Genomic DNA, 19,207 nt, shown 5'->3' with positions numbered 1-19,207 from the left:
CCCATAAGTGCTCCGTGGAATGCATCCATGCTCTTTGGCTGCTGCTGGGATGTGATCAGAAAATCTATCAGGCTGTACTCTGCATTTATTAACTCTGCTATTCTCACACCACCCAAAGGCTCTGTAGTGAGCAAGGCTTGACCCAAGTTCAAAATCAGAATAGTTGAGAATATGAGGAGAGCATATTTTGTGTGAAGACTTTTCATTCATTCTTAAGAAAAAAATATATTCTAAGCTATTTTCACCATATTTAAATGTAGTGTCTGTGCAAGTATAATCACCAAAAGGTGCTCATGTGTGTGAAACCTTGTAACACAGGCTTATATTATTTCTGCAAGTTCACAGGCCTTCAGAGATCATCTAGTCCAGCTCCCCTCATTGCCAGACAAGAGAAGGACTTGCTCAAGTCCCTAGAGCCAGGCCTCCTGACACAAGATCTAGGACTTTTTGTGACCAGTCTTCTCCCTCCTCTCCCCACCCCCTACCTTTTGGTAGGTGCGACATAGATACTTCAAGTAAAAAAAAAAAAAATCCAAAATAAAGAGTTCCCTCAAATGTATGACAGTATGGTGGGTCTGTATCATTTCCAAGGTCTGTGCTCTTTAGACAAAGTTTTTTCTCAAACATAAATTAAAATGAAAAGAGCACTTACGGGTATAGTCCTTGACAAATTATAGAATCCATGACTTTTAGGGTTAGCCAAGTGTTTAAGAGAATCTAGGCCAACCTTCTTGTGCTGCAAGATGTGTTTGAAGGGAATTTAGAACATGCTTCCTTTAAAAGGTAACTCTTCTCACAAAATAGACAACATGAAAGAAGGAAAAAGAAGCTCTAACATGGAACAGAGGCTAGAGGTGACTTGTTCTTGGGGAAATGCCAGTATCATGAGCTTTGTGTCCATATGAGCATTCATCATTCTTTCCTTCTCTCAGTGACCAGCTTTTACTAAATGCTCACTCCATCTCAAACCAAGTGCTGGAGGATGCAGAAATGAGTAGAGCCCCGATCTTGTCCTTGTGGAACCCAGAGCCTAGGGGCAGTGCTGTCGGTGCTGAGGCTCATTCCTTCCTTCTACAGACATTTTTTTTTTTTTTAATTTTTTTATTAGTTGGAGGCTAATTACTTCACAACATTTCAGTGGGTTTTGTCATACATTGATATGAATCAGCCATAGATTTACACTTATTCCCCATCCCGATCCCCCCTCCCATCTCCCTCTCCACCCGATTCCTCTGGGTCTTCCCAGTGTACCAGGCCCAAGCACTTGTCTCATGCATCCCACCTGGGCTGGTGATCTGTTTCACCATAGATAGTATACATGCTGTTCTTTTGAAACATCCCACCCTCACCTTCTCCCACAGAGTTCAAAAGTCTGTTCTGTATTTCTGTGTCTCTTTTTCTGTTTTGCATATAGGGTTATCGTTACCATCTTTCTAAATTCCATATATATGTGTTAGTATGCTGTAATGTTCTTTATCTTTCTGGCTTACTTCACTCTGTATAAGGGGCTCCAGTTTCATCCATCTCATTAGGACTGGTTCAAATGAATTCTTTTTGACGGCTGAGTAAAATTCCATGGTGTATATGTACCACAGCTTCCTTATCCATTCATCTGCTGATGGGCATCTAGGTTGCTTCCATGTCCTGGCTATTATAAACAGTGCTGCGATGAACATTGGGGTGCACGTGTCTCTTTCAGATCTGGTTTCCTCAGTGTGTATGCCCAGAAGTGGGATTGCTGGGTCATATGGCAGTTCTATTTCCAGTTTTTTAAGGAATCTCCACACTGTTTTCCATAGTGGCTGTACTAGTTTGCATTCCCACCAACAGTGTAAGAGGGTTCCCTTTTCTCCACACCCTCTCCAGCATTTATTGCTTGTAGACTTTTGGATAGCAGCCATCCTGACTGGCGTGTAATGGTACCTCATTGTGGTTTTGATTTGCATTTCTCTAATAATGAGTGATGTTCATGCTGATCTTCTCTGTATCGTTCCAATTTTAGTATATGTGCTGCCGAAGCGAGCACCTTCTACAGACATTTAACAAGTGCCTGTGATGGTCCAGCGACTGTTCTAGCCACCCAGGAGACCAAGAGAAACAAAATAGACTAAGTCCCTGCTCTCTGGTTGCTGACACTCTGGGAGGAAAGGGAGAGACGATCAATAAGCAAACCTGGATGGGTGCCTGAGCTTCATTTAGAAATATTTCACAGTGGAGGTGGTGCTTAAGCTGCTATCTGGAGGTGGAATAGATACTTACCAGGTAGCAAGGTAGGAAAGACATTCTGGGCCTAGGAAAGACCATGAGCAAAGGTGTGTGTGCACGCTTAGTCACTCAGTCGTGTCCAACCCTTTGTGAACCCATGGACTATAGCCCGCCAGACTCCTCTCTCCACAGGTTTCTCCAGGCAAGAATACTGGAGTGGGTAGCCATTCCCTTCACCAGGGGATCTTACTGAGATGTAAAATGGCCTGGCAGTTTTAGGGAACGGTAAGCTGTTCCTTCTGTCTGTAGGTTAGGAGGTAGTGGAGAGAATACAAGTTAAGGGTGAAGAAGCTGCCTGGGCCAAGGTCATGAAGAGACCTACGTGCAGTTGGTAGGTCTTAGGGATTTTTCTCTCAGAGATGATGAGGCACCCCTAACGTTACTAGCAGGAGGAGGAGATGTTCAAGCTGTGTCTGAAAGTCCACTCAGGATGTAGAGAATGGGGAGACAGGCCTCAGGACTTCTGCAGTGGAGCCCCAGGATGGGAGCTGGTGTCCCTGGTTATGTAGCATTGCTCATCCCCACAGGAGCAGGGTGGTGTCTGAGGGGGGGCACCTTCCCAGAAGCCTTCTTTGCACCCCTCTGCCAGCAGTACTCAGCAAGCAGCTTGTCACCCATAGGAAGCAGGGGGCACACGTCAGGGGCCTTGTCACCCAGGTTCCCTGGAGGGACACTGCAGGACAGCCACCCCCGCTCACTGCATGAGGAAAGCCCTCGTTTCTGTAGGATCACCTGGTTTCCAGAACCTCTGCAAGGCCCAGCCCCTAGATACTGGCTTTAACCTCTCCTCCTGCCCCTGCCTGCTTCTCTGCCTCCTTTCCTTCTTCCCTCTCTCTCTTTCCTCCTCGACCCTCGGCTGGCACTAGACAGCAATGAATCCCTGGGACCACCAGGAAGAAGGCTAGTGCTCCAAGGGCCTGCCTCCCACACCGTCTGCCAAGATCTCTGCACTTAATCTCAGCCTCGAAATCTATCTTACAGCAGAAGCAAGTTTGGGAAGAGAGGAATGTGTTTGCAGCACTAGCCAAGGGAATCTTTGTGTTTCTCTGCCCCGAATTTGGTTTGATTATGTATGTGGACAGACTCTTCAAATTTTTCTCATGTCATATTTAAATAAAGCCATTTCAGTGCCCAGCCTACTCTACCCCCAAGGCATCAGATCAGAGAAACAAGGTGTGTGGGTGGGGGTGTTTGGGACATACCTTTTTCTTTATATGATTCATAGAGGTCACTGGCCTCAAGGCCCCCTGCTATCATATCTTTCCTCTCCTGGGCTTGGGCGTCAGGTGTGATGGGACTTGTCAGAGAGCACTGTGGACAGAGAGGCTTGGCCTCTGCCCTGGCCCGGCCACTAGGACTGCTGCCCCCTGCACTCCAGCCTTGTAGCAGGACCAGTTTCACAGGGAGGAATGCAACAACTACTTTGTTTCTGCTCTGCTAGAAAAATATTCTTTGTTACAATGATTTACAGGCCCTCTCCGCTGTCTCTTATAATGAATTTAGATGTCTAGACACCTATTTTTTGCCCCTTTGTTGAGGACATCTTGTCTCTGACAAGAAAAGGGAAAAAGCAAAACAAGAATTCCTAGGCATAAAGAATTCTCCTTGGTGAGTTTTAACTATTTGTGTCCATTGCTGTCTGATCTCGTACTCCATTCACCCTACCAGCCTGGCTGATGGAGGTGGTTTGGCCTGGGGCTTGACAGACCAGCTCACAAGTCTTGCTGTCCCTACCCATGCCCCACCTGCCCCTGCTCTCCAGACTTTTGTGCCCAGAGGCTGTTGGAGTCGATGGGGTGCTGCATGAGGGACTGAGTCAGCTGTTCTTGTTAAGTCCAAAGATAGCGACTCTGAGGACCTTGAAAGCCCTGGGAAGAGTAGGCCCAGGGCTCTGGTGTGGTGGTGGGTATGGATAGGCCCCTGGAGTCAGGTTTTGACACCAAAGCTCAGTCCTCATTCATTCATTCCCCAGCTGGTTATAGAGCACCTGTGATTTGTCAGGCACAGTACTAGGCACTCTGCCACACACCGGGGACACAGCAGTGAATAAAAAGGACATAACCCCTGTTCCCACAGTGTTGAAAACTGGAGACTCACTCAGCCTGTCTTTGCCTGAACAACTGCTCATGCTTCTGGAGCCAGACAGGCCATATGTGTGTTTCTGTCTTCTGGTCCATGGCAGACATGGGACTGAGCTTCCAGCGACCTAAGCAGTTAGCAGCTTGCCAGAGGGCATTCTGAGGGGGGAAAAAAAAGAAAAAACATAAAAATAAAATGCAAAGCCCTCTCCTAAATAAGGGAGAAATTTAAGATCACTGTTAGATCTTAGCAAAATTAGCAGGATTCACAGAGTATAAAGTAGATAAGACAGAAAGTGACCACTTTCTATTTTGTTTCCTTGAATGTAGGTGAATTCTGGAGAGATGGAGATTTTGCTATAGGACACCATGGTTGTATCTAAGATGCTTGGAGGGATAGTTGAATGGATGGATTTAGAAAGGGGCCAAGAAACTGCCCCACAGAACCTTTTTCTAGTTTATTTCTGTTATTTAGTGTTATGGTTTTGGTATGGTCAGGGAGAGAGCTGTTCCCATATAAGTGAATTTTGCAGAGGACTAAACTTACCTTTAAAACAAAATATTTATTTAACATTAACTACTCGTGTTCATTTTTAAAATTTTAGTCTCTTATTTCTTAAACTTAAATCATACTTAATATATATTTTTGATGCCTTAAGAAATGAATACCTACTATAGTATCAAGTACATGAGCATTATCATGTATGTGAAGCAAATTTTTTAAGTATAGAGTACTAAGAGAAGGTCATGGGTTATAATATGTGTTACTATAGTATAGTAATGTCACTCAAGGCCAACCATTTATACTAAATGATTCCAGGAAACTTTCTCAATTCTTACTTCTTCTTGAAATAATTTTAATTCCCACCCCCTCACTTATTAGTGTCAGCCGGTGCTTCTTTCTGTCTCCAGCAGTCTCCTAATTTGCTGATTCCAATCCACTTTTGTTAGACTTGCTTCTGAAATGTGAATTGATAGGCTGAGTTGGAGCTTGCAGAACTTAGCTATAAATAATTGACGTGGGTTTTGTGGACAGACTGGGCACTCTGTGAGGGCAGGGGTGTCTCTGACTCATTCACTGCCCCGCTCCCCCGCCTTGCATAGCGCTTGGCCAAAGTGGATGCTCAGCAGAGTTTTGATGAATGAACTGGTTTCCCTGCTCAGCAGCCTGCTTGCTCACTTCCTGGTTCTTGGTTGCATTCCAGATGGTCACAGTTGGAGGAAGGGGGCCTTCTGGGTGAGGAGAATCAGGCTGTTTTCCATTTACATAACATGATAGAGTCCCCAGAGGCCTTCCTAGCTGCTCTCCTTGGGATCTTTGAAGTGACTACGGCAGTTGTCATTTCACAGATTTGAAAAACGCAGACTGCCCAGGCCAACTGCATTTCTAGACCAGATGCTTACCAGACTCAGTAGCTTACCTCCACTTTCCTTTTTTTTCCTTCCTGAAATTTAACTGTTGGGAAAAACTCTTCAGGTCATACCAAGGATTAGCATTATAAATACATCATAGGTGATAGTGGTTGTTTCAAAAACGAGGCCTGGTCTGCAGGCACGCAAAATCCAGAAGGCAGCTAATTACATCACCATCACAAGAGGGTCCTCATTTAGAAGTCACATGTTCCAACAGTTCACTCCTGAGAATCTAGCCCCATCACCAACCGTTCCTCTCTTTCAAGTTCTTATGTCTGATAGTTTGAGACAAACCCTTGGCACAGCCTAGCACATAGCCAAGAACTGGCTATTTGATACCTAGCTAAGCAGAATATAGGTTTTTGAAGAAAGGTCTTTTGTGTTGGTTTAATCTGTGTATGTCAGTTGGTTTAGTCTGTTTAGAATGGCAGTATGTCATCCTCCTCTTCATCTGGGCTGGCAAAGTTGTGTGAGGAGCTGGCTGGCAGCCAGTCATTGGAACAAGCTCAGGGCTTGGCGACAGAGAGCCCCTCTGCCAAGGAAGGGGCAGCCCCCTGGGTTCGATAGCCCTGGACAGGCCTGAGAGGCGAGAGAGAAGCCAGCTCTCAGAGTCAGAAGAGTTTTCCAGGCCCAGCTCCATAAATGACTGGCCAGTGGACCTATAACAAGTCTCTCAAACTTTCTGAGTTTCAGAGCTCTTCTTATAAAAGAGTATAGCCATCTGTGTCTGCCCCCCTCAAGGGTGTTGAGAGCCTGAGATGATGTAGATAGAGGGGCTTCCTAGACTACTGAGTACCGTCTCCGCCAGTGACAGGCTTTCTGCTGCATTGGATGTTGCTGAGGTTCTGGCATGCTGCAGTCCATGGGGTCGCAAAGAATCGGACATGACTTAGTGAATGAACAAGAAGCCACAACTGGCAGTTTTGTTGCCTAGACAATTTTGGATTCCTTCACATCAAGTGAGAGACCAGTGTCACCCCACTACCCACAAAGGAGGAGGATTTTTTTTCCCTTTCCTTATAACCAGGCCAGGGAGCCCCACGTGGGATGCTGAGAGTCTCAAGCCCACTTTCCTTCTAGGGGAGCAGACGAATGATCACAGAATCCATTCTTTAGGGATGTCTTAGTTCAGGCTGCAGTAACAAAGTTGCATAGACTGGGTAGCTTGTAAAACAATAGGAATTTGTTTCTCATTGTTCTGGAGGCTAGAAGTCCAAGATCAGGGTTCTGGGGAGGGCCCTCTTCCAAGTTACAGACCACCAGCTTTTCATCATATCCTCACAAGGCAGAAAGAGGACTAGAGGGCTCTCTGGGGTCTCTTTTATGAAGGTATTAATCTCATTCACAAGGGCTTCACCCTCATGATCTAATCACCTCCTGAAGGCCCCATCTCCTGATGCCATCACATGAGGATTAGGATTTCAACATAAGAATTGAGGGGGGGCACACAAACCTTCAATCTATGGCAAGGGACTAGCTGAGCAGACCTAAGATGTTGTGAACTGGAGACCTGCTTCAGAAAATGGCATCTGTACCCCATGAGAAGAGATCTTGGTATGATTCTCCCCCAAGGCAAGGTACAGAAGAATGTGTTAACTAGGGACCCTGTGTCACTTTGGTTCATTCATTCCAGTAACTCTGAGGTACCCAGCCCTCTAGCAGAGCAGGGGAGGACAGAAAAGGAAACAGTTCCTGCCCTTCTGGAACTAGGAATTAAGCTGCTCACACAATTTACAATATAAGAGCTGCTGCCTTGTCTTTGCATTGAAAAGCAGAGGCAATCTCTGGCCGTGCTGCCTGGGAAGGCTTCCTGGGCTTAAGGATTTCCTTAAGTGCTTGGAGGGAAGCTCCTCCTGGGTCTGAATCAGGAGCCCACAACACCAGCCTTATTAGCTCTGGCCCTTCCTGCTGTTTTCAGATTGACAGATCTGGCACAACAGCCCCAACACACACACAGACTAAGCTTAAGACTGTTTCTCTGTACCACTTACCTGTGTTTCTTGGATCGTGCTTATGCTAGGATTTTCTTTTCAGAGCTGTCAGAATGCACTTCCTACCCCGCCACCACAAGATCCTGGCTGGCATCCCCAGCCTGTTTGCACAGCTCTCTCCTGTGGAGGCAGGGCCAGGGAGAGGCCGCGGCATGGCTTCCCAGGTGGCATGAAGCTTTCTGATGAGTCCCAGGCAGAGCAGGGCCCGCTGCTGCCAGGCGCCCTGTTCTGATGAGCAGCCCTTACAGAGAGGCGGGGGCAGGATGACAGAAAGCACTCATTAGGCCTCACACACTGGGAGGGGACTTCTGGTTCTGCGAGTGTAGGGAAGCCAGATCCGGCAGGAGGAGACTCAGGGCAGCAGAACTGGTGAGCTAACCAAAGGCTCCTAACTAACATTGCCTTTTACATTGTGATCACAGACGCGGTTTTCTTTGATCCTCTAAACCCTGAAGGCTGCCATCTGCCTCTGTTTCACTGAAAGAACACTGTGGCTCAAACCACTTAACCAACCAGAGCCAGGGCTACTTAACACCAAGCTCCCTTGAGCCTGCAGATTCATGCTTGTGGCCTCTGAGAGACAACTGGCCCAGGCACTTCTAAAATACATCAGGTTAGTGAGGGTAGCCTGCTAATGATACTTCATGCTGGCCAGGGATGACAAGGAATCGGACCTGAGCTGTGGATTGAATTGTATTCCCCCAGAATTCATATGTTGAGCCCTAACCCCCAGTGTGACATTCCTTGGAGATAGGACTTTTAAGAGTTAATTAAGGTCAAATGAGGTCACAAGGGTGGGTCCTAATGTAATAGGATTGGTGGCCTCACGCACACTCACTAAGGCCACATAAGGACACAGTGAGGTGTCAGTGTGCAAACCAGGAAGAGAGCCCCCACCAAAACCCCGCCTGCAGCACTCTGATCTCAAACTTCCGGGCTTCTGAACTGTGCGAAAACAAATTCCTGTCATTTAAGCCACCTAGTCTAAGGTAGTCTGTGATGGCAGCCTGAGCAGACAAAGACGGGCTGGCACTGAATCTAGGTTGTTTCTTCTCTCCACGTGAAATTCCTCCACCTACAGTTCTAGGCGCTCAGATCTGATCTAACCTTGAAGGTCCAACCCACCTGCTCAGTGCAGCCTTCCTCACCTTAGTAAGGAGTAATCTCTCCCTCCCATGGGATCCCCCAGTACCTTATCCTTCCCTCTCTGATGACCCAGGCCCCTTTGTATTATTGTCCTTTGTGGTGAGGCTTGACTCCTCTCCATATCCCCTTCAGCATTTGGCACAGGAAGTATTCAGTAAATGGCCACTGAATTTAGAGCTCTCTTCTGGCTTCCTCAATTGGGGCACCCAGTTATATACTTCACTTGGTAAGAAATGCAAAGATTGGAGCCAGAAGGCTTAGTGGGTGTCCAGGGATCAGCAGATGAAAGAATCAACATGTCCCACTTGTCTACTCCAGATTCCTTTTATTTTTATTTTTTTCCCAGATGTCTTTTTAGTGCCGGTATTCAGATCCTCCTGGCCCTCTTTCCAAGGCTATAGCACACATTGGCAGCATGCAACTCTCCTTTTCCAAAAAGCCCCTTCTTCCCAGAATTGTTGATAGTTCCAAAAAGAAAAGGAAGTGAGGGTCTCTCACCCACTTCCTCTCTTACCCTCTCCCTATTCCTTCTCCCAACCCCTTGCCAGTGAAGAAAAAAGGTAGTGAGTGCCAGGGCATACAGGTAAAAGGTGCCTTTCTTCAGTGACCATGGAACTACTCCTGCTGGCCGTTGCTTAGAAGCCCAAAGGAGAATTCTCTCCAGAGGATGACCAAGAATGGGTCCAAGAAGGTCTTGAAGTGCTGTCTCATGTTCTGATACAGTCAAGTAGTTTCAGTGTGACTTGTCTTAAATTCAAAATGCGGGAATCTAATTCTCAGTGAGAAAGAGTATATTAAAGACCCAGAACTCTTGGTCGTGTTCTTTTTCTTTATTTGAGTGCTACTGGCTCAGACAGTAGACAGTCTGCCTGCAATGCAGGAGATGTGCTTCCATCCCTGAGTTGGGAAGATCTCCTGGAAAAGAGCTACCCACTCCCGTATTCTTGCCTGGAAAATTTCATGGGCAGAGGAGTCTGGCAAACTATAGTCCATGGGGTCACAAAGAGTCAGACATGACTGAGCGACTCACACTAACACAGGTATGTTCACTTTGTGAAAAATCAGGCTTTTAACTTAAAGGGGATATACGTTATGCTTCATTGAAAAGTATACTTAAAAAAAAAAATTAAAACCCCAAACAACTGAACAGTTTGCTTAGGTCACACAACTAGTTGGTGACTAGAGTAAAGGCCAGAACTCAGATCTCCTAGCTCTGTAGTTAGTATGTATTTTAGAATCACACCCAGGAGCAAGAGGCAAGTTCAATTTCAGTCACTTTTGATCTGAAAGTGAAAGTGAAAGTCAAGTCGCTCAGTCATGTCCAACTCTTTGCAACCCTGGTAGACTGTTCCTCCGTCCATGGGATTTTCTAGGCAAGAATATTGGAGTGGGTTGCTATTTCCTTCACCAGGAGATCTTCCCGATCCAGGGATTGAACCTGGGTCTCCCGCATTGTAGGCAGACACTTTACCGTCCGAGCCACCAGGGAAGTCCTTTTTGATCTGAAGTTGCTAGAAGTTCTCTTGGTTTCCTTGGAGTCCTAGTCTGCATCTGAAAATGGACAAAATGTTTCAGAGGAGGTTTCTCATTACTACTGAGGCCACACCAGCTCCCTACCTGTTGTCTGATGACTATGGCCTCTAAAGAAATCTACAGGCCGGTCACATCCTTCCTTGGTTCAGTGGTTGGGAAAAGGGGCTCTGTGAAAATACTTTTTATGTTTGTGTTGACCTGTATGCCCTGAAAGAAAGGGCAGGTGGCCTGGCCAGGCTCAGGGTGGTGCCACCTTAGGCCTTTGTCCGGACAAAGGTGACAAGTCAGTTACTGATTTAGTTGCAACTCCAAGAGGAAGGTATATAGAGAGACATACTGACATCATATGGTAGGAGATTTCTCTTACATATGTTTCTTTCATTCAGCAAGACGTTCATGTCCTGTGATGACTCCCTGTTAACTTTCTACTGATTTTGGACAGCTTAAGCCGTCCCAAGTGACATTTGACTCCCCCCTAAGGCCTGGGACTGAGTGACTGGATGAAATAAAACTGAGTCCTGCCCTCATCCCCTAACCTGTCAAAAGCCTCTCAGGCAACTCTCTCCTCATCCCCAAGGCCCTGAGCATTGAGGTCAGGCTGTTTGCATCCCCAGCCTTGCTTCCCTGCGCCTACAGGAAGTACCTAACCTAACTCAGCTGACTGTTCACCTGTGCGCGTGACAGCAAACTGCCACCCCTGTGCCCGAGCCCGCTGGCCTTACCCAGGAGTTGTCTCACCTGCTGAGCCTCGTGCTGTCTCCCCACAATGTCCGAAATGTGGTTTGAGGGACAGTGCTAACTAGATGTCCTCCTCTGGCTCACTGCCAAGCCAGGGGGGTAGCTCGCAGCACCCCTCGCAGACCCCTGACTGTAGTCTGGCTATGTCCTGTCTTGGGTGGTCCTATGGCTAGAACTCCTTACCCCCAGGCACCCAAACTGCCTACCTCCACTTGTGTCTTCTGCAGTCAGGGGACTTAAAGATAGTGGCCTCTGACAGGGCATCTCACTACCCTGCTGGTGACCTCTGTAAACTCACTTTTTCAACAGACAACTCATAGCCAGCTCTGTTCCCAGAGGGGACTGACCCCCAAGGGACTGACCCCCCCTCCCCAGTGAGGGTCAGGAGTCCAGGTGGAATAAGTTACGGTTAAGCTCTCATGTTCTGTGCTGATTTACCAGGAACCAGGAATCGCCATCTTTGAGTTTAACATTGTGCCTGTGCCAGCCAGACTGTCCAGTTTAATATCTTTTCAATTAGGGAGTCTTCCAGTAATAGCATTTTTAACAGTGAAGTTCCAAAGAAAAAACTTGTTCTTAATTTTTGTCCAAAGAGGGGGAAAGAGGCTTCTAATAATGGTATCATTATAAATTCTAAAGTGATGATCATTTGGCTGTGCGACAAAATTTGTAGCTAATAATTAAAATAAAGATTTAAGTAAATGCTTTATCAATAAAGTGGATGATAGGGGCACATTTTTCTCAGCCAGTGTCAGGGATGGCAGCCTATAGCCATGTGCTGAATTGTCACACTGCAAGTCTTTAAAATTCCTGCTGGATTTGAAGGTATTAACAAGTCCCTATCAACATTCTCTAAAGGTTTTTGATGTCATTTTAGCTATTGAACTAAAATATGTGAACTATTACTTTGTTGATTTTGTTCTTAAACCAAACTGCATTATCATCTGAGAGTATGTTCTTAAAGTATTGTTAAAAGTACTTTGAAAACTTGTAAATCCCTATAATTTATGTTTCTCCTGCCTCTGCTGTTTCATTCTGTCCTTCTGGTTTTAATTTGAATGCAGTCCTGTCTGGGTGTGTACCTGTAAAATTGTGTTTTTGCAAGTACAATTTACAGTCTTGACCTTAGATTTTACAGTGTTCCTAACCTTCCATGAGCTTCCTCCTATACCAAGAAGTGGGGCTTTGGGTCACCCAGCTCTTTTATATTAGAACAGTCTAATCAAGGTTACTTGAAACAGATCTGATTTTGATGTTTCTTAGTTTATCATATAGGCCTAGGGAGTAAGTTCGGAGGGCTTCCCTGCAAGCCCATTAATTGCATTGCCCCATTTCTTAAAATGTACACAGTTGTAAACCTAGACTGCTTTAGGACAACAGTCTCGTTTATCTAAACAATTCTCCTTTTAGACTCAATGGCACTGATGGAAACACAGATAAGCTGTATGGATTGGAGGAAGGAACTTTTGGAGCTGTTTTTTTTTTTTTTTTTTTGGCTGAAACTGTTCCCATTCCCCTAACAAACCCCTTTTTTTCTTTCCAGGGGCTTGTCTACATATGGAATAAACTGATCTGTGTTCAGTATATTCCATGAGCTAGGGTAGGGGAAGACTGCAGTGGGAGGGTATAGGAGAGGGTATCTTCTGAGTGAGCTCTTGGCAGGCTTTAAGGAATATGGCTATTTTGCTTTAAGGGGAAGAGTGAAGGGTGCGGCACTGTGTTAAAGTAGTGCGTATCCTAAATCCATTTCGTGGGCATCCTCTCTCCATGATGAATCCATGGTTCCTCGTGGACTGTAAGAATTTTTAAATGGATGTAGAACTTTTGGCATCTTTTCCTTAAGTTAAGAAATGAGATTTCTTTCTTTTCTGCTCCTTTCAAATATCACTCAAATTAAGCTCTGATAAGGAGTTAGGAGTATTTTCCTTTCCTCCTTACACTTCCTCAGCACGTCTTCCGTGATTCTTGCGGGCACTGCGGGCTGAGGAAGCGGGACGCGGGGCAGGCCAGGGCCCCACGGCAGCTGACCTGGGCTCCTCCTTGGCAGGTCATCGTGCAGTCCGGCCGCCACCCCACGGTACTGCAGAAGCTCTGTCAGCTGCCCTTCCAGTATTTCAGTGACCCACGGCTGACCAAAGTGCTCTTCCCGTCACTTATCGCCGCTTGTTACAGCAACCTTCAGAACAAGATCATTCTGGAGCAAGAGATGAGCTGTGTTCTGCTGGCCACGTTTATTCAGGTACCTTCTGTACTTATGCCAAATTCTCTGACTCTGTGTGAAAGCTAATGAGACTGAAAAATAAAAATGAACCAGCTGTTTACCCTTGCCATCCACATTACCCCAAAACTTCACCTATTTATGTGCTTGACTGTCATGATAGTAAAACTGGGGTTTGAGTATTGTATATATTTCTATTTGGAGGATTTCAAGAAAAAGGTATTTTTCCAGTTAAGCCTGTACTAAGGAAATGTTTTTAAAAGACTTCTTTAAGGCTTTAACTGTTACTTCATCTTGCTTTTTGTCTATTTATAGGGAATAGATAATAACTGCTGAAGAAAGATTAAAACTGCAATTTATTTGTAAATTTTTAAATAAATATTCATATGTATATACACACACACTGACTGTGTATGCATAAGAAAAAAAAACATTTTGTTGCTTTTTCTCAAATCTAGAACTTTTAATTATGGCCTTATATTTTGCTGATCCAGTGAAATTCTATAGGACTCGAATCAGAATCAGTACTGTAGCAAAGCAGAATTTCCACATCTAAATTAACCCAGTCAACTGACAATAGAGAATCAGTTTGGTTATTCTTTTAACATTTGCTAATAGCTAATTGTGTTATTTCTTTTCTGTCATTACACAATGACATTATTTGCTGAAAATCTTCCATTATTTTTTCAAATGTTGCACCCTAAAGCCAATACGTGTTTGTTCCATGACACACATATGCTTAATAGACAGTGTTTTCTGTTCATAGTAATAATGAAACAGAAAGCAGAGCTTTGTATTGTTATTGTTCCTTATTCTGGCTAATACACATGTATCACTTTTGAAAGGGCATAACAGTGCCCAGCTGGTTGGGATGGCTAAAGAATCCCCCAAGCTTTCTTCACCTTAGAAGTGGTTTACATTTCTTAAACTATCCTCTACTAGATGATCAGCTAATAAACACACTAGATCAATTATGCTTAGAAATGTTTCATTTTCAACTTGTTTGTTTTTGAGTCTAGATTCCAGTTTCCAAAAAAAAAAAAATTCAAATATATTCAGATTTATAGGTAGGGTATATATATTCAAAAAAAATCTTATAGTTAATAATTAAAATCTTAATGAAGTTTTATATAACCATCATATCAACATATAGGATTCTCCATATATTCTTACAGCCTTAGGATTAAACAGGAAATACGTTATAGAGAATTTTAAGACCATGATCTTAAAATTCATTCTTTCATTCAACAGGTAAATTTTTAGTGCCTCTGGTGTGCTGGGCACTGCTCCACTGGAAATACAGCAGCGAACAACACAGATACAAATTCCTGCCTTGAAATGTAGAGTTGGGGGAGTCAAACAAAAAACAAATAAATGAGCAAAATAAAGAGCATGTCAGATTGTGTTAAATGCTGTGGAGAAAAGTAAGGCAAGAGAGGAAAGGGGGACAGGGTCCTCCAGAGAGATGATATGCAGCTTTTTGTGGCCTGCGCAAAGAGGCCTCAACCAAGACAGTGATTATTGAGCAAAGACAATTTTGTAGCTGTACCATCTTAGTCCCTTACATTTTTTTCAACTGCTTGGAAAACAATTTATAAAAATATAAATGGTACCAGAATCTAAAGTAAGGATCATATATAGTATTTTCATCTGGTGTTGATCTCAGAATACTTCTAATTTGACTCTATTATAGTTAATACACAATTAAGTATAATTTAATATAAATCTAACACATTAACCATATATTTTAGCACAGATTTTATAAATAACTATGGAAATTTCTTATAATGCTTATTTGGGATAGGATGTTAAAAACAAGTTTGGTTTTTTCCTATAAATTATTGTGCTCAAGAGAATGAAAGTACATTAGACTTTCGTTTATATAATGGTTCTTCAAGGTCCCCTGTGTTTCTAGTGACTACTAGAAAATATTAAAAATAAGAGCTAGCAGTTTGTCCTAGGTTCCTGAAATTTCACTTTTTTTTTTTTTTAAATATTTATTTATTTATTTGCACCAGGTCTTTACTTGCGGCATACAAACTCTTTAGTTGTGGCATGTGGGATCTAGTTCCCTGACCAGGGATTGAACCCGGGTCCCCTGCACTGGGAGCATGGAGTCTTAGCCACTGGACCACCAGGGAAGTCCCTGAAATTTCACATATTATAGATGACCTTTTTCATGTTCCATCAAAGAGTAAAATTGCTGGACTTTAAGATTTAGCTATAGAATGGATGGACCTAAAGAATATTATAGTACGTGAAAGAAGTCAGAGAAAGACAGTTACCATGTGATTTCACTTATATATGAAATCTAAAAAGTGAAACAAACAGCAAAACAGAAACAAACTCAGAAATACAGAGCACTGGTGGTTTGGAAAGTGGGATGGGGAGGTGGGCAAAATACGTGAAGGGAATTAAGAGGTACAGACTTTCAGCTATAAAATCAATGTCATAGGAATTTAACGTACAGTGTAGGGAATACAGTCAGTAATAAGATTGTATGGTGACAACTGATAACTAAACAGATCATGGTGACCATTTCAAAATGTAGATGAATATGGAATCACTATGCTGCACAGCTGAGACTAATATGATATTGTATGTCAATTATACTTCAATTAAAAAAACTTAGCTACAGAATACATAAGGGCTTTTATACTTGTGGATTTTGTTTAATGTTAAAAGTCTGTCAATATTTTAAGACAGTATTTGGCTAAAGAATTCAGTTTGTTAGATATAAAACAAAGTTATACTTTCCACAGCAGGCAACAACCTGGCCATTGGTGATACTTAGATTTGAGTCATCATTATTTGATTTAAATATGAGAACCTGAATTACATAACATCAGTTTCTTAAGCTTTTATATTTGGGCTCCAAAGTATTCATGGTAAAAATAGTTATCTCAGATTCAGAGGCATTTTTAAAGCCACTCTCAGCAAAGTTCTCCATGCATAGCATTGATATAAAAACACTTTTCTCGTTTCACACAGGATTTTGCACAGACTTCAGGTCAGGCAGATAACCAGTCTTATCAGCCCAAAGGTATGTCTCTGTTGAAATTAAATGTTATGTATTTGTTAGCTGGACATTTCTCACTCCACCCTTTGCAACTGTTAGAGAAATCAATTTATTACATCACCTGAAATATTTGAAGTTCAGATACCAAGTATATTTCAGAGAATAAAGAAATTGATTTTGTCATCAAACATGAGTGTATCAGAATATACAGAGAAATCCATGGAAGTAAAAGCATGAAACATCTTCATATAATTTATACTCACCTCATGCAAGTTATAATAAATGGTGAATAATTACTAAAGAGCTACCTACCTTGTAATAGAAGATACAATCAGATCATTAATATAGGCCTACGTTACTCACATAAATGCTGAAATTACATACATTTAGTTCCCTACCCGTGTTCAGAATAAAATTGTCATTGATAGTAGCCCATATATTCCCCTAAAATTCCAGCACTTGAATTTTTTATTGAAAATAAAAATTGTAAAATTGTTTTACATGAAGAAAGAGCACAGTTCAGGGGCCAAAAGATTTACAAAAAAATGTTTTTTTCCCTGTAGCATTTCTGCTGAAGTGAGTCCTGTGATCACAGTTGAGATGCAGAATTTTCAAGTGCATTTTTACTTTTTTAAATATTCTGCTACCCACACGATTATTAAGAAGTACAAGTTGCTCTTTGTCTGACTGTCATGTCAGCATCTCTGATTAATGAGAACTTCATCCAGATTTTCCCCAATTCTTCCATTAGTTTGATAGTCTTTAAAGTGGCCAGAGGTCTAGTCCCAGCAACATCCTCTGGGGCACCCACTCAGTAGCCCTCACTTTGGGGGAGGAGAAGGTCACCCTGGGCAGAGGGTGTATGTGTGTCTCACAGTTCTTTACAATGGACAGGTGCTGAAAAGTACATAAATGAGAATATAACTAAAACTGTAACAGTATCATGAAAAAATGTCATTTCTTATTGGCTCAGACACTCTCAAGTAAACAGAAAGCTATGCCCCTTTTTAGAAATTCAAGTCAACATCATAGTTGGTACCATTTGCCAAAGTCAGAATTAGTGTGCAAATTCACTTCTTCCCTGACTCAGTCACAGCTTTTTTAAGTTGTTAGAGGCTAGAAAAAAAATCATAATTTGTAATAGTAATTTGTTACTATATCTTAAAAACAGTGGTTTAAATGTTGAATTTTGAAAATGCCTAGAAAAATCTTCTAATGTATTTATTTTTAATTGTACAGCAGTTTTTTGTTTGTTTTGTTTTGTTTTGTTTGCCAGTAAGAAGTATAGACATTCTTTTTCTTCCTCTTCCTCCTGACATAAGGATGAGTCACCATTTGCTGCCTATCTGTCAGGCATGTCCCAGGGGCTGCCCCTGTCTGCTTGGTTTCAACTTCTCTTTTCCAAGGGATCATCTTCTCTGACTTTCATGCTTTCCCCAATTACTATGGGATTAATCTTCAAAACAGCAAATGGGGAACTGTTCTCTGCTTTGCTTAGAAAAGTCATCACTATACTAGTGACAGCTCATAATATGCTTATCTGATTTTAAAAAACAATGATGCCACACTAAGTTGCTAGTCTGCACCTGGACATCTGTTCCCCTATTGCTTAGAATGTCCCCATAAAATGTTTCAAGATATTTTGAGTTCATTGCCCAGGTAAACCTCTAAATTCTAAGTGTGAAGCAGCTTCTGACACACCCCATTCTTATTGCTAAGGAAGAAGTCCGGTTTCCAAATCCTCAGTGCTGGATGACTGGCTGGCCAGGAGACTGTTTCAGTAGCCAGTAAAGCTGCTGATAGTTCCCTCTGCTTTGTTGGGCAACTGAATGCCAGATTTGAGCATTTATTAAAGTTATGTTTAAACTAAAGTCATGTTTTAGATCAAACAGACTATTTTAGAAAACCACCATTAAGTTTATGTACAGATACAGCCTTTCCAGGCTCACTTAAGGATGGAATACATAACTGTCCTTTTATTTTGTTCACCATACTTATTTTTCCCATTTTCGTACTCCAGAGTCCAAAAACAGTGTTTTTCATAATGTTTTACCTAGAGGTTAATAATGTCTGAGTAGTTTAGAAGCATGAAATAGATTGTAATTAAAATACATATTATATATTTCATACTTCAGATATAGGTGAGTTACCTTTACTGAAATTTGCATCATGGTTTATTTGAAATGTATGTCTCCATTTTTTACTCAGATATCAAAATAATTTTCATTTCTTAAATGTTGAAGACTTTAACCTGTTTACTATTCTCTTCTTTTGTCCCCCCTCAGGAAAATGCCTTGGTTCCCAAGACTATCTCGAACTGGCTAACAGATTTCCTCAGCAGGCCTGGGAAGAAGCTCGACAGTTTTTCTTAAAAAAAGAGAAAAAATAAAGGTTTTGGTTGGTTGTGTGTTTGAGTACCCTCAATAATATTTTAAATTGTTCAAAACACTGTAACTACTCCTTAAGAAGTTCATTTTCACATGTTTATACTCTGTAGATATGGTATATACTTTATGCTATTTATAAAGACTGTAGATACTTTAATGTTCTTTCTAATTCTGTGAGTTTATTTCATTTATGCACAATAGTTTGGAGTTTGGTAACTTACATCCTATGATAATATATACTTTGCATTTGTAATATGGGTGAAATTAGACAAAAAGTTAGCAAGTCTGTTTTGTTCTTGTAATAAAATAACTTATTCTGTTTGCAGTGGTGACTTTTCTTGTGAAGGCAATGCAGATTTGAAAGAAAAACTAATTCCAACTCCGGAATATCTTAAAGACTTACTAAAAGTTAACCTGCT

General features: G+C 42.4%; 1 protein-coding gene and 1 pseudogene across 2 annotated transcripts in view; one reads left to right on the top strand and one right to left on the bottom strand.

Annotated features, from left to right (window-relative positions):
* Window positions 1–19,207, top strand: part of SCAPER (S-phase cyclin A associated protein in the ER) — a 400,216-nt gene extending 381,009 nt beyond the window's left edge. For both annotated transcript variants that reach the window (XM_043921754.1, XM_043921755.1), the window contains exons 30-32: window positions 13,212–13,403; window positions 16,374–16,425; window positions 18,687–19,207. In XM_043921754.1, coding sequence (XP_043777689.1) covers window positions 13,212–13,403; window positions 16,374–16,425; window positions 18,687–18,790 — 348 coding nt within the window. In that variant the 3' untranslated portion in view covers window positions 18,791–19,207. The remainder of the gene's footprint in view (window positions 1–13,211; window positions 13,404–16,373; window positions 16,426–18,686) is intronic.
* Window positions 1,932–2,026, bottom strand: LOC122707090 (annotated as a pseudogene).

The sequence above is a fragment of the Cervus elaphus genome, chromosome 13, assembly GCF_910594005.1.
Source record: "Cervus elaphus chromosome 13, mCerEla1.1, whole genome shotgun sequence".
NCBI classification, from domain to species: Eukaryota; Metazoa; Chordata; class Mammalia; order Artiodactyla; family Cervidae; genus Cervus; species Cervus elaphus.
Note: the sequence above shows the minus strand (reverse complement) of the source record. Positions and strands in the feature narration are given on the sequence as shown.